Source organism: Schistocerca piceifrons, chromosome 4 (assembly GCF_021461385.2).
Source record: "Schistocerca piceifrons isolate TAMUIC-IGC-003096 chromosome 4, iqSchPice1.1, whole genome shotgun sequence".
Lineage (NCBI taxonomy): Eukaryota > Metazoa > Arthropoda > Insecta > Orthoptera > Acrididae > Schistocerca > Schistocerca piceifrons.
In genome coordinates, this window is record NC_060141.1 from 386,375,441 (window position 1) to 386,391,313 (window position 15,873).

Consider the following 15,873-nt stretch of genomic DNA (forward strand, 5'->3'; position numbering starts at 1 on the left):
TTTAGGAATAAAAATCACTTTCTAAAACTTTAAAATTTTATTTAATTTTTCATTTACCTATTGTACACAGATATTTACCACAAAAATAGAAAACTTTTGAACATAATTTAATAAGCATAAATTGTACAATCTCAAAATGAGTTAAAAATAGTTGGACGTATTTTTTCATGTTCTGTACAATAAATATTTATCCTGAATATGACCTTGCACATTTAATTACAAAATTGTTCCTGAAATGATATGTATCGTTTCTGCATTGTTATGCATTTGTTGTGTCATTTAAACACAAACCCTCAACAAAGGGCAATGAGATCATTAAAATGACTAAAGTGGATGTCATTTCATCTAAAAGTCCAGCAAAAAATAATATTACATTTATTCCATTTATAGAATACTGAGTGCATTTTGTTACTGGAACTGTGGCAGGAAACAGGAAATGTGTTATCAATTTCATTGTGCATGCATGGTTCTACAACATTTAAAATTTTCAGGGGATCTATTTAACCTATATTTTTCTGTCAATGCACAGTGAAATTTCCCACATTCCATAATTTAAGCTGTCACAATGAAGATGTAATGGAAGAAGTCACATTTAACAATGTCCATCTAAATTGTCAGTCCTTTCTCAGTTTTATTTACACAATTAGCAGCTAAAACATTTACACGTATAACACAACACTTACAAATGTTACAAATACTGATTTGTTTGGTATGCAGTGGCACATTGATTGGTTGCTCTTTAACCTTTAAGCCCAGCTGGCCTGTTCTGGAATAAAATTTCAACAATGCTTTCATCTGCTAAAGTTGATATATCACCAATGTCTCTGTCATTTTGTGCAATTTTTCTTAGTACCCTCCTCATTATCTTTCCTGAACGGGTTTTAGGCAATGCTGGGGCATACTGAATAACTTCTGGTGCTGCAAATGGTCCAATTTTCTCACGAACTGGAATAGAGAAGAAAAAAAGCTGTAGGTTCTCAGAAACTGAATGTAGAAAAATAAAATATATGTAAATTAAAATTATGTGGTCAAGAAAATAATGGAAAGAATGAAGGAAACAACTTCCTGTACATTTTAGGCACTGCATAATCAAAAGAAAAACAAAACTAGAAAAACTGTTTGGCAGATGTATGTTTACCGTCAGTCTTAGCTCTGAAGGACAACACATGTCGAAGCCTCAATCTTTATGTACCTTTGAGCTCTTTAGACATCTGTACAGAAAGTTTTGACCTTTAGTCATTCCTTCTTTTCCCAACATGGACCTTCCATTACCACTGTAATTTAGAATATTTGCAAGAATTATTTTGTGCTGAAGTGATGATGTACCATTCACAGGGTGTATACGGGGACAAGGAAAAAATATCCCTGATTTCCCAGTTAAAAGTAACCTTTCTCCTGGGTGAAAACACACATTTTCCCCATTTAAGTGACAGTAAACTTTCCCTCGGAAGTGTTAAACTTATCAATCTTTCAATGGTTCAGGCGTAAAACTTCAGGCACTTTAGAAAATGAATACACCAGGAGGGGGGCGGGGGGGGGGGGGGAGACACCACCACTTGTTTTGGGACAAGCTTCTACGTGCAGCAACATGTACACTGTCTATTTTTGTATCACGAAATTATATATTCGAGTTCCACCAATCACAGCACTTTAGTGAAATCGAGATTGCGATGCTTTTGTAAGCCAGCCATAGCTCTTATCTTGCCAGCCGATGACAGATCTTCAGCGGACAGCCAAGAGCAACATCACCGTTATGACAGGTTAACATACAAATAGGAAAAAATTAATAGTTCAAGTTAATGTACATAGTTTTTTGTTTTGGTTTTAGGGCGCAAAACTGCTATGGTCATTAGTGCCCAGTCTATCACTTAGGAAAAGGTAAAAAAAAACAAACTGGAAACCAGCAGCAATGGGAGAACTCAAAAAAGTGGAGAAACTAAAAACAGAAGGGAAGCTTAAGAAACCACTATAGAAGGGGGGGTTGTTTGTCCCCAAAAAGAGCTTCAAATGAACGTCGTCATCTCACCGACACTAATAAACTCGAGAACGCGACCGGCTGAGCGCGTGTCATCTGCTAAAATGGAAGATATATCAGGCGACAGCTGTAGACGGGTGCGTAACGGAGTAAAATAGGGGCACTCAAGTAAAAGGTGTCTCACAGTCCACAGTTGACAGCAGTGGGGCCAAAGCGGGGGAGGATTGCCACTTGAAATCAGCAGGCATGGAAGACAGATGGCTAGCATAACGACTCTGAAGGACAGCTCGCCGATTGGACAGTGGAGGTTCAGTAGTCTCAGCATAAAGGCTTTCCACAGGGTTGGTGAAAAAAAGCTCCAGATGCTAAACGTAATCCACGGTGGTGGACAGAGTCGAGATGTCCAAGAACAGATGGCCGAGCAGAGGAGTAAGCTATGCTTCTATAGTACAATTTCAAGCGCACTAAGGTGTGATAGAGGCAGAGAAGGACCACTTTGTCCGCTCCCCAGGAGGTAACATTCAGGACACGGAGGGTGTTGAGGGATCGCAGACAGCGAGCTGAAAGATACGAAATGTGGGAGGACCAGCACAGTTTACTGCCAAACATAAGACCCAAGAATTTGCCAACGTCTGCATACGGAAGGTTGACAGGGCCTAGATGTAAGGAAGGCAGAAGAAACTCCGTACAATGCCAAAAATTGACACAAACGGTCTTACTGGGAGAAAAGTGGAAGCCGGTTTCGATGCTCCAAGAGTGGAGGTGATCGAGACATCCTTGAAGACGTTGTTCAAGAAGGCTGGTCCATTGAGAGCTGTAGTAGATCACAAAATCGTCCACAAAGAGGGAGCCCGAGACATTGGGAAGGAGACAATCCATAATTGGATTTATGGCAATGGCAAACAGTACAACACTTAGCACAGAGCCCTGGGGTACCCTGTTTTCTTGGGAGAAAGTAGTGTTCACCCGCAATTTAAATGTGCGCTCTGCCATAAATTCACGAAGAGAAATGGGCAGCCGACCTCTAAAGCCCCAAGAGAACAGTGTGCTGAGGATGCCTGTCCAACAGGTATCGTATGCTCTCTCTCCAGATCAAAAAATATTGCTACTGTTTGGCATTTCTGGAGAAAATTGTTCATGATATAAGTGGAGAGAGCAACAAGATGGTCAACGGCAGAACGATGCTTTCGGAAACCGCATTGGGCAGGTGTTTTAATACTTTGGGACTCCAGCCACCAGGCTAAAAGGCAATTCACCATATGCTCCAAAACCTTACATACACTACTCTTGAGAGAAATGGGGCGACAGATAGAGGGGAGATGTTTGTCCTTCCCAGGTTTCAGAACAGGAATGATGATAGCTTCCCGCCATCTTCTGGGGAAAGTACTGTCGGTCCAAATTCGATTATAAAGGCGAAGGAGGTAGCGCAGACTATGGTATGATAAATGCAGCAACATTTGGATGTGGATACCATCCGGTCTTGGGGCAGAAGAGCGAGAAGAAGAGAGTGCATGTTTGAGTTCCGGCATGGAGAAAACAGTACTATAGTTTTCGCGATTTTGAGAGGAGAAAGCAAGAGGTCGCACTTCCGCTGCACGTTTCTTCGGGAGAAAAGCTGGCGGGTAATTTGAAGAGCTCGAAATCTCAGCAAAGTGTTGACCCAATGAGTTAGAAATTGCGACGGGGTCCACTAAGGTATCATACGCGACAGTGAGCCCAGAGACCGGGGAGAAACTAGGCATACCAGATAACCGTCAAATCAGATTCCAAACTTCCGAGGAGGGAGTGAAGGTGTTAAATGAACTAGTAAAGAAGTCCCAGCTGGCCTTCTTGCTATTGCAGAAGACGCGACGGCATCGTGCACGGAACTGCTTATAGCAGACAGAGTTGGCCAAAGTAGGATAGTGGCAGAAAACGTGAAGAGCACATCGCCGCTCACGTATTGCGTCACGACATGCCTCGTACCACCAAGGAACTGGTGGGCGCCGGGGCAAATCAGAGGTGTGATGTATTGAACATTCCACAGCTGTAAGAATAACTTCTGCAATATGAGTGACCTCATTGTCGACGCTAGGAAAGTGACGGTCATCGAATGTTGCTAGAGATGAAAAAGTGTCCAGTCAGCTTGGGCAAACTTCCAGCGTCTCAGGTGCATATGTGGCAGTTGTGGCTGCAATCTAAGGGCACATAGAAAGTGGTCACTTGAGTGTGTATCAGCAAGAGTGAACCGTTCAAAGCACCAAGCTAGCGGAACAATACCGACCGAAAGGTCCAAATGAGAGAAATTTGTCATGGAAGCAGACAAAACTGTAGGGTCCCCAGTGTTGAGGCAAACAAGATCCGCTTGGTGGAAGACGTCTATCAATAGTGAGCCGCGCAGACAAGGATGCAGAGATCTCCAAAGCGGGTGGTGGGCATTGAAGTCCCCAACCAGCAAATAGAGAGGCGGAAGCTGACCAAGAAGATGAAGGAGATCAGCTCTTGCCATTGGTGCGGATGATGGAATGTCCAAAGTACAAAGAGAGAAGGTGTATCCAGAAAGGAAAAGATGGGACAGCTACAGCTTGGAAGGAACTGTTTAAGGGAATTGGGTGGTAATGGACACTATCATGGAGAAGAATCACGAGTCCCATGTGCCGGAGTGCCATCAAATCGGACTGACTGAAAATGAGGGAAAACAAAGTGATCGTGGGGATTGTAATGGTACTTTAATTATGCAACTATTACAGCACCTCACCTGAACTTATCGATACCAGTAATATTCTACTGTGTTTCTGTAAAGTAGTTAACATATTTCTGAGACAACATTCAGATTTGATTCCATTTGTGATACATCAATATGTTTATATTGCAATGATATTATTCTTATGTGTATTCTTTCTTTTGTCACTATGATCTTTGACATACTTGTAACTCTGATTTTTGGGCACGTAAGCGATAGTTAATTAGTTGTTAAGATGTTAGAGAGTCTGATCTTTAAAAGGTCAAGTCTTGGACATCATGTTGGAAAGATGCATTTTGTAGTTGGCTTATAAAATGTGAGGAAGACGTTTTCAAGTATGTTTTGTATTGTGAAGTGATGTTTGTGTCACGTGATATTGCAATTTAAAGGAAGTGTAACTTAAATTCGGAGTGCTGATTATTTTTTTTACATCACCATTGTCCAGTAAAAGTGTAATCTTCAAGAATGGTTTGTGAAGTGCATCTACAAAACTTTTGAATATAGCAGAATGAAACCTAGGCCTCTGCATCCGAGCTTGGAATCATAACCACCTAGATTTTCAACGATTGATCCACGATTTTACGACGAGACCAGCATCGGAAACACAAAAAGATGAGTGCCTAGTTTTTTCAGTATTACATGAAATGACTTAACTGTGCTCTAATGACACCTGCCACATAATATGACTTATGTTGCTCGAAAACGCAGTATTTAGCAGCGTGAGCAACACCACAATCGTTATTAAAATTTTGACCTTTGTTGTGGTAGGGTTGTTAGAGGATGCAGCTTTGTTTCCTGAAGACAGAAGATGACCGGCGAGTAGGATCGTAAGAGGATCGACAATTCATCCCGACTGGCTCAAATGCCGCAGATATTCCAACTGATAATGGACACAGGGCGGACAGAAAAGGGAAGAATGTGACCAAAGTTGCCCTCAACTCAACGATTGCTCAGAGCCGGCGGCCGACAGCATGGAATAGCATTCATGCTGAAGGCAGAAGATCCTGATCCATAGGTTGTTCAGGAGCAGCTCCTGCCACCAGCGATCGGCCGGTTGATCGGCTGCCAGCAGTGGGCCTTGGTAACAATGAAGACGGTCGAGGGCGGTTACCGCTAGGTGGTGCTGTAGATGAGACGCTGTGGCGGAGGAGAGGAACTGGGTTTCTTATTAGCCTTCTTAGCAACAGGACATTGAGATGAGGGAGGAATCAATGGTTGTGAAGTCTGTGCACATAAAAAAAATCTTCACGAGTAGGCTCTTTTTTGGAAGTCTGGGTGTCTGATTTTGGGGCTCATGATTTAGCAGAACCCGATGAAGGGTGAGCCATAGAGTGAGCAGGTGATAGTGGGGAGGTTGAATGGGCGATCTTTGCGCTGGCTGATCTGACGACCATGGCACTAAAGGTGAGATCACAAGTCTGCGTGGCTGCCTCCTCTGTAGGCCGAGGAGAGGCAAGAACAGTGCTGTATTTACTGGCGTTAGGCACAGTGGGCTTTTGACTGGCAGATAACTTTCGAACAGCAAAGGTCAACACCTTTTCCTTCATTCTGATTTCCTGAATGAGCCATTCGTCTTTGAAAATGGGGCAATCTCTATAGGAAGCAGCGTGGTCACCCATACAGTTGATGCAACGAGGGGATGGAGGTGGACATGCACCCTCATGGGCATCCTTGCCACATGTAACGCATTTGGCCGGATTGGAACATGACTGGCTGGTATGATTGAACTGTTGACACCAATAGCAACGCGTAGGGTTTGGTATGTAAAGGCAAATGGAAATTCTCTCATAGCCCGCTTTTATGTTTGATGAAGTTGAACTCTGTCAAATGTCAACAAGACAGTATGGGTTGGAACCAAGTCCTTGTCAACCCTTTCCATGACTGAACAGCCGTTACACCCTGGTCAGACAGGTAGTTTTGAATTTCCTTGTCGGACAATCCATCGAGGGTGCGTGTGTAAACCACCCCACGTGATGAATTTAAAGTGCGGTGCGCTTCCACCCAGACAGGGAAGGTGTGTAGCAGTGAAGTACACAGCAATTTTTGTGCCTGGAGGGCACTGACTGTTTCTAATAAAATGGTGCCATTTCGTAATTGGGAACAAGACTTTACAGGACCTGCATTTGCATTGACACCTTTCTGAATAATGAAAGGGTTGACTGTGGAGAAGTCTCTACCTTCATCCAACCGAGAAACAAGGAACTGGGGCACTGATGGAAGAATTGTCCATGGCTGAGACTCATTTAACTTTCACTTGTGAGCAGACATAGTAGATGATGAGGAAATCATTGCCGAAGTATGCCCCATGATAACCGTCGTCTCAGATGGCGCGCTTCTTCCTTGTGGGGGGGCCCTCTCTGAGGGCACTCCCACCTTAGGTGATTGTTCACACCTCCCAAAAAATTGACAGACGGACCAATCGGCACTTTCGGAAGGTACCAGCTTGGTTAATTACCCCTCCCTGGGCCTGGCCATTACCAGGGGGTATGTACGTGTTCTACCTGTCTATCTGGGGCAGGGAATTACACGTTACCCCATCACCGGCTATGCATGGGAATGCATGGGTCGGCCTTCAGACACGCTGAGGGAGGAAAAAGGAGAAAGAGAGGAACAAGGAAGAGGAAAGGAAAGAAGAGGGGTCTCAAACGCCGCAGCGGAGAAGAGGGTAAAGAGGAAGTAAGGAAAAGAGGAGGACAGAGACTTGCCAGCAGAAAAAGTGAAGAAGAGAGACTGTTTGACAGTTTCAAGTGTCAGTTTCTGGATGTAGACACTAAACATACCCTAGAGAGGGAGAAAGGGAAGGGGCGGAGGTGAGAGGGGGGCGAGGGGGGAGGGGGAGATGGATTGGTTGGGGAAGGATGTGGAAAAGTAAGGTATGCAGCCCAGAAAGGAAAGAGGGCCACACTAGCTCGGGGTCCCGTGCTCGCTACGCACGTATCCACAAAAGAGTTGTGGACCCCCTGGGGGACGAAATGTACATAGTGTAGCTACAAGAAAAGCTAAGCCTTCACGTATAGTATTTGTCGTCTGTGTGTGTGTGTGTGTGTGTGTGTGTGTGTGTGACACTAAGATACATCACTCAAATGTGCCAGTAAAATTTCAAATAATGACTCAAATGTCTGTTCTTCAAAGTGTTAAGCTTTAAACGAGAGTCCAACACACTGTGATTTGAGACATTCAAAGGACATTCTCATACTGTACATAATATAATTCACTTTGCATAAAATTAAATTTACTTTGAAAGTAATGCTTTTCAAACCACCATTCGCAATATTTTCCTGCAACCTGTTAGAATTTGTTTCACCAATTATCAGATAACATCAGAAAACATGTGTTACTGCTATGTGCAACTACGATTACGTAGGAAGCTCATATGTTCATATGTATATAGCATTTACAGATCTTGCATAGCATTAAGAGATCTTACATTACATCATAAATGAAACAGGACATCATATGATACTCCAAAAACATCAGACTTTCATAAATAATACTAGAATACATAATTAGGCTTAAAGTGTGCCCGGAATCACAAAGATGTATGCCCCAACCTGATACAAAGTTTTTGCAATGCAAATTTTCTTGGAGTACCGGTACTGTATATCTCATGTTTGGTTCTTTATTATGGCATAATGCCATAAGTGCCGGAAGATGAAAACATGCATTTGAAATTTAGCAAATAGTTGAAACCAGCCAGTGGTGTGGAATGAAACACTTCATTTCAAATAAATTTGCTGCCTCTGCAAAAAAAGACTAATAAAAGGCAAATTTCTTTAGCAGATCGACAAAAATAACTTCATTGTTCTGCAAGGCGATTAATGCTTAACTGCCAAAAATGTGGAAATAAAATAAAATCGGAAAACAAACAACATATTTTAGCCTTCCGTAATTATGTGACTTGATAGCTCCCGGCCACAGAAATATACTTTTTTAATTTAACATGATAGCTGTAAATAAAGAGTAAATAGCAAAATCACTAAAAAAGTGGAGACTATTCCCCTTCCCACTACAACTCAGACTTCTCTGCACATGTGGGAGTCTAGCAGCCTGCGTTTGCCACAGAAATTTTTCTGGGTAGCATCTGGCTGCTTGTTGGTTCTGCTGATACAGCTAACACTCTTAATAGTCATACTTCAAGTAGGCAGAAGCAGTAGAAGGTACTGCTCATACGCAACTCAACAGTGCATGCACAAGAGCCCACTAGCGACTCTTCAAATGAACCTGATGTTAACAGTTGCGACGTCACGGTCATCGGAAGCAGTTTTTTTTTTATTATGAACAATTGCATAGTCTTCATCCTACAGCCTTTGACACGTTTCGCTGTTTGCAGACACGTGTGTGCACTGTGTTTTGTTGTTGTAAATGGCGCATTTCCTTTGCAACTTAAGTTTTGTTTTCATTTTTCTCTCTTGTTTTATGGCAGCAGTATTGTTCTGCAGTGGCAGGATGCAGTAAAATTCTTTGTCAGTGTGTCTGTTCTTACCAGTCAAAATTACAAAAAATGTAACTGAAAACTAAAATAATGAAAAATTCTCTGAATTCTAAAAAATTCCTAGGTTTTTCCCAGTTTTCTCCCGGATGCAAATATTCCCAGGTTTTTTCCAGATTTCCCAGTTGTCCCGGTGCGTATACACCCTGCATTCACACATGAATTTAGATGCAATAGATATACCAAGTTTCCAACATTAAACAATATAAAATCCAAGGTGGAATAATGAGAATATTATGGAAAGGATGGATTTCTGTTCACCATATAGCGCAGATGAGTCGCAAATGGGCACAATCTGCAACTCAACAGCTCTTCTATGTGGAGCAGCTTTCAAATGTTAATTACATTCGTGATTTTGTGTTTATTTCATAATTAAATAATACCAGTACATTAAAGAATATGGCAATATTCATACCTTTCCGTTTCAAATCATCAACAAGCTTTTTCGAAAATTCTGCTCCCTCGACGGGAGTCACAAAGCAGTATAAGCACTCTCCTTTAACAGGATGTGCTTGTGATACTACTGCAGCTTCCGCAACTGATGCATGCTCTACAAGAGCAGATTCCACTTCAGCTGTACTAAGCAAATGCCCAGAGACATTTAGCATGTCATCTACACGCCCTGTTATCCAGAGGTATCCATCTTTGTCTCTTCTTGCTCCTAAATTCAGGATATTAAGAAATTAAATTAAGAAATTCTTGTATCACTTTAAAAATAAATTCTATTTACTACTGAAACCAGTATTATTCTGAATTGCATAACAAACTGAATTAGAGTGTTTTTTTAATGTTATTCTCCATGAAAAGTACTGTGCCAAGATGAATTCTTTTTAGAAAGCATTCAGTCACCAGGGGACATACTATGAGGGTTGCCCTGAAAGTAATGCACCACATCATTTTTCTTCAACAATTCTTTGTTGAACATCATGAGAATTACACACACAAAAGAATGCTGTTTTATGTTCTATGGCTTTCCTCCAGCATGAAACAAGGGTGTGCTCAAAATGTCTTCCACTAATGGCATCCTCTAATGGACCAAACGAGTGGAAGTCCGAGGGGGCTAGGTCAGGTGTGACAGCTGTGGATGGTCTCCACGACTGCTGCAAATTGTGGAGTTCAGCCAAACCGCCTTCTGATTATCTCACCCTCCGTACCCAGCGACTGATTATACTGCTGTTGACAGATCCTCCATAGACTTTGCACAAGCATTTGTGAATATTTCCCAAAGTTTCTTTCTCTGCAATGGTGGCACATAGCTTTTAACGCACATCACCTACAGATGCCATTTTGAAACTGTGCTGCAGCTACGCTATCTGTTTGAAGTAACGGAAACTTGGTGCGCTCACTAAGGAGAGTTCAAATAATACATAACTTTTCACATTCATAGCATTATTTTTGGCTGAGGAAAAAAATGCGGTGCATTACTTTCTGGGCAACCTTTGTACATAGGTAAACAAATTAGGAACCAGAGTATTTACATTGGAATAATTATGTATGTAAAGAACTTTTCTTTATCATTAACCTTCTGCACTCTGTAATCAAAGACAGGGTGTGTGTGTACACACTTATTTAAATCACCACCATCTGGGTGGTGAGTGCACCACAAACTTGTGCAGGATCTCTATTGAAACAATGAGGTCACTCACCAATAATTAGAGCCAACATTGAAGCAAAAATTGCACTTTCATTCTAATATATTTACATAAGCATTGCAATATTTTTCATTGTGTGATGCTCTTTGAAACTTCAGGGTGGACTGTTGCCACCAGTTCACTAACTGTTTACAAATACTATAATTACATTTTCTTCTAAAATCTCTACAATGTCTTCCTCACAATGGACTAAAGGTGAAGAACTAGCCATTTCACTCTTACTAACTTGAATTTAATAATTACATCATCTCTCTTAACACAAATGCTACAGTTGGACACACAGTTAGGTTTTCCTAGACGTCAGAACTGTGCAGCATTGATGCTTAACACAGTCAGATTTGAGAACGGAGCTTGTGACAGCTACGAAGAAACTTTTGTCTAATCAGGTTCAACATTTGAGTGGAAAACAAAATTCACAATATCTAACATCACTCACCATTGGAGTGGAAAATGTCAACATGTGAGAATCTGAACAATGAATTTCAGTGTTTAAGACCATTTATAATACTATGCACTCAGAACAGGGTGTAAATAAAAACATTTTGCTGGCTGAAAATTAACTGTGGATAATTACCACCTCAAAGGTTCTACCTATCACAGATAGCAGGTTACTGACAATTTCCAACATTAACAAAATAGATGTTTTTGGAAAACATACTGAAGATGTACAACTTCACTCACACACAAAGAAATTTGGTATGCACATTACTGTTTTTAAAAAGGTTGTAATAACTAACTTAACATCCTATTCCAAGAAGTTAGGGAATAAATCTTAACAGGCATGCTCAATTGCAAAATTTATTTATTTTATTTACATTTTATTTGCATGGAGCCATTGTAATGATGGCTTTTGCAAACATCAGACTTAATACTATGGTTATATTTACACTTATAAAATACACTATATTCTGTAGCAGTTGCTTCTTGTGTCTATTTTTTACATTTATCACATTACAACTGATATGCTAATGCCTCATGTTACGATCACTATCTTAAAATTTGTTGAAAGAATATAAATGTTTTTCTATTTTAATTTTGTTTTAAAAACATTTCCCATGTATGTTCTTGGATAGTTTGGTAGCTTGTTATACCAAATCAAACCAATGATATATGGACTTTTATCAGTCATTGTTAACGTTGTTCTGTTATGGAAATAATTACACTTTGTTCTAGTCTTGTGATCATGTACATCACTGACTGTGATAGCTTCTGTTGGTTGACTTATAAAAAAATACAACAATTTGAAGATGTACAGAGAATATATTGTCAGATATTTGTGCTGCACAAACACTTCACAACATGAATCTATATGTCCCATCCCATGTACATGTCTCATAGCTCTTTCCTGTAGTAGTAATATTCTTTTTAAATGTACATCAGCTGCACAGTCCCATAGTTCAATTCCATACTTCAGAAAGGGGTAAAGTGTTCCATAATATACTAATTTCAGTGCTTGGCTAGGAACTATCTTTGCAAGCTGGCTGAGGAAATATATGGCACTGACTGACTTTTCTGCATACGAAATTAATGTGGTATGTCCACCGCAAATTTTCATCAACACACACCCAGGAATTTACAGTTACCATTTTCTGTTGCAGAGATATTACACACACTATTCATATTGTTGTGGTGAGAACTGCCTGTTTTAAATGTCAGTAGTTGAGATTTGGTGACATTCACCTTGAGTCCCTGATCACTGAAGTATTTTGTTACTTCTGTTACACCACTAGTAGCAAGAGATTCTAGCTTGTTAGATTCACTCCCATAGAATAAGATTGACATGTCATCTGCATAGCTTACAATATGGGAGTTAATGGTTTGTGCAATGTTGTTAAGGAAGAGAAAGGATCCAAGAATTGAGCCTTGTGGTACACCTTGTAATACAGGTTCACTGGTGGACTATAGTTCAATTCTTTTATCTTGGCGGTTCGTGCATGCCCGCCCAGACGCGCGAGATTGCTGCGTTGCCAGTTGAGTTGTACGCGTCAAGAGAAGCAGCACCATAGTATAGTTCGCAAACTTACGTTTCGGGGGGGGGGCACAGTTTATGAAGTAAAGCCACCATGGCCGCATTAACCCTTTCGCTGCTACAGAGACGTGCTCCCCGCATTCCGCGATGTGCGCAATTTTGTCATTATTGAACTGCTCGCCTCTGCAGACACATGGTGTTTCGACTGCTTTGACACACTTTATCATTCGATTTCACAAAAACTATTTGGCCCAAGAATTTGATTTTTACACATCGTCTTGACTGATACCTTCCCCCCATAAATGACTTAATTTTGTTTCGATGTTCAAGGCAGTTATTGCGCAGCATTTGATGTAGTAAACCATTGCACGAAGCGTATACTTTCCGTATGGTCAATTTTAGTTGCCACTAGAAATTTCAAAAAATTACATTCAAACGAATAAAATTCATGAAGTAAGACACTTCGATATTGTTTTTAAATAAAGAAAATACTTAGCACCAAACAAGGTTTGAACTCTGAACCTTTCGTTTAACGACCTTACACATTAACCATTACGCTAACGCACCTCGACATTTAATACATCTCCCGGAGGACTTTAAACTACCACACAAAATACCGAGAAACACTGTTGGTATGACTATGAATTACTCACGTTTCGTCGAAGTACAATAGGAAATAAACAATTACCGTTGTTCTTTATTGCGAAAAAGCGGTTAGTGAGAATGATACCAACACCTTTCCTTGCTATCGCTATTAGGAGTCTTATTGTTTGTTTGGTTTAATTAATTAATAGAATATGAAGCAAGTGGTATAAAGAATGCTTTTTCCAAACTTTCTATAAAAGGAAGTCTGCTATCAAGACATTGCTTTTGTTCAATTACTTTATTTATGACTGAACATTTCTAAAACTGAAGACACTCGTCTGTGCTCTGCACTGCAGTCGAGCTCTGGCAACGTCGTTCTCTGTTCATTGGCTGACTGTTTTGTGATGTCAGATGCGCAGAACGAACCTAAACTCGGCCGCCGTCATAAATGATGCGCACTTTAGGAGTTCATGATTTTATTATCTAGATTGTATGACGATTCAGCAGGTATGTGGTTAGAAGATTCATGGCTTGATTCCCAATACTATAAGATTTTAGCTTTTTAAGAAGTACCCTATGGTTTACCATATCAAATGCTCTTGTCAGGTCCAAAAATATACCTGCAGTCTGCATCTTCTGGTCCAACAGACAGTAAACTTCATGGATGAACTGTGTAACTGCTGTGGTGGTACTTAGCTCTTTTCTGAAGCCATGCTGCGAATCTACAAGCAGTTTATGTTTTGTGAAAAAGGCACTGAGAAAGGATAATGCTTCTGAATATCTTACTAAAAGTGGGAATTAATGATGTTTGTCTATAGTTGGAGACCTCTTTCTTACTTCCCTTTTTATACACTGGTTTCACTACACTCATTTTTAAAACTGTTGGATATGTTTTCTCTAATGCTGCAATTAATCAGGTGAGTAATAGGTTTAGAGATTTTCTTTTAAGCACACTTTAGTAATAGCACTGGATACACCATCCCATCCAGATGATTTTTTTTCTTTAGCATGTATATTGCCATGCAAACCACCTGCTCATTCACTTCCACAAATTCAAATTCCGCACACTGGGTGAGATGGCATCGGGTCTACCTGTGCATCTATAATATGGGTTGACTGTTCACCAGAAATGTAGTAGTTATTAAAAATATTCCATATAGTATCTGGTTTTTTTATAATGTTACTATCATGTCTTATGCTGAGTTGTTCCATGTTCATCTTGTTGGGACCCTTTCGGTATTTGTCAATCGGCTTCCAATATGCTTTGCTTATGTTGTCAGACTGTTCTATTGTTTTGCTGTTAATCTGCTTCCTTAGGTTAACAATTTCAGTTTTAATTTCCATCCCTGAAGGCTATGGCTTTGGCAGACTCAAAGCTATTATACAGAACTATTGTTCATTGCTTCACTCAGTCCCCCTACAATGGAAGTAAGCCAAGATGAGGATCATTCAAAATCCTGACAAGCTGAAATTAAATTCCAGGCCACATACACTGAACAGCCTGTGAGCTTTTTGTAAATGACTCCCAATGTTCCTATGATCTCAATCAATCTCTTTCAGACCACCTACTTCCCATGACCACTAAGCAGCAGAATGCTGATCAGGTAGATCAGTTTTAAAGAATGACTGTTCATGAAAACAATGGTGTAACATATGCAACTCCTGGACAGTTCTGCTTGAATGAACACATGGAATTCCATTTAACCATTATTATGTGGTTGAAGCACTGATCATCATATTAGGAAGTCTAAACTCAGTTACACTATAGTTAGCTGATCAGCTAGAAAACCCTTGGCTACAGATTATGTGCAGATACTCCAGCATGAAAAACCTTGCAATATACCTGAGCATTTTACAGCTTTGGTTCCCAATAGAACAAGAGCACTGGAGGTCAACATACACTTTCCCTACTTAATTTCTGATGTAAGTCATTTTCAATATCTTGTCTGGAAAAAAAAAAAAAAAAAGTGAAATGCAACTTAATTCTGCACCGACATTTTTCTTAAACGGTACCTTTGACAGTGAAATGAAGCATAAGTTTCAAGCTACAAGGAAAAAGCTTTTAGTGTTGTGAAAATAAAAATGTGTGCTCTTTTTTGATAGATATTTACCATCTCCAGTGCAATAATATCCAGGAAACTTCTTGAAGTATGTCGTTTCAAATCTCTCATGATTTCCGTATAATGTCCTCATAATACCTGGCCATGGCCTCCTGAAAACTAAGTACCCTTCACCTGGGCCAGTTATCTCTCTTCCATTTTCATCCAGTAGGGCTGGGAGAACGCCAAAGAAAGGAAATGTCTGGAAAAAATATTTGTTGGTATTTGAGTAAATTTCATTTGGAAAATGTAGTGTGATTCACTCATTCCTTCCAGCTCCAAGCCAAATTGCTGGTGCTTATGTTAACTTCTTGTACAAAAAGATAAAATACTAAGGAAAGTTACAGTAACATTAAAATTAGATAATCGCTCTGTAAACAAA

The 15,873-nt window shown here is 40.3% G+C and overlaps 1 protein-coding gene across 2 annotated transcripts in view; it reads right to left on the reverse strand.

Moving 5' to 3' along the window:
• Positions 1–607: 607 nt before the first annotated feature.
• The window catches only part of LOC124795824 (acetyl-coenzyme A synthetase), a 54,072-nt gene continuing 38,806 nt past the window's right edge, over positions 608–15,873 (reverse strand). For both annotated transcript variants that reach the window (XM_047259907.1, XM_047259906.1), the window contains 3 exons: positions 15,504–15,693; positions 9,602–9,847; positions 608–945 (listed from right to left, as the gene is read on the reverse strand). In XM_047259907.1, coding sequence (XP_047115863.1) covers positions 740–945; positions 9,602–9,847; positions 15,504–15,693 — 642 coding nt within the window. In that variant the 3' untranslated portion in view covers positions 608–739. The remainder of the gene's footprint in view (positions 946–9,601; positions 9,848–15,503; positions 15,694–15,873) is intronic.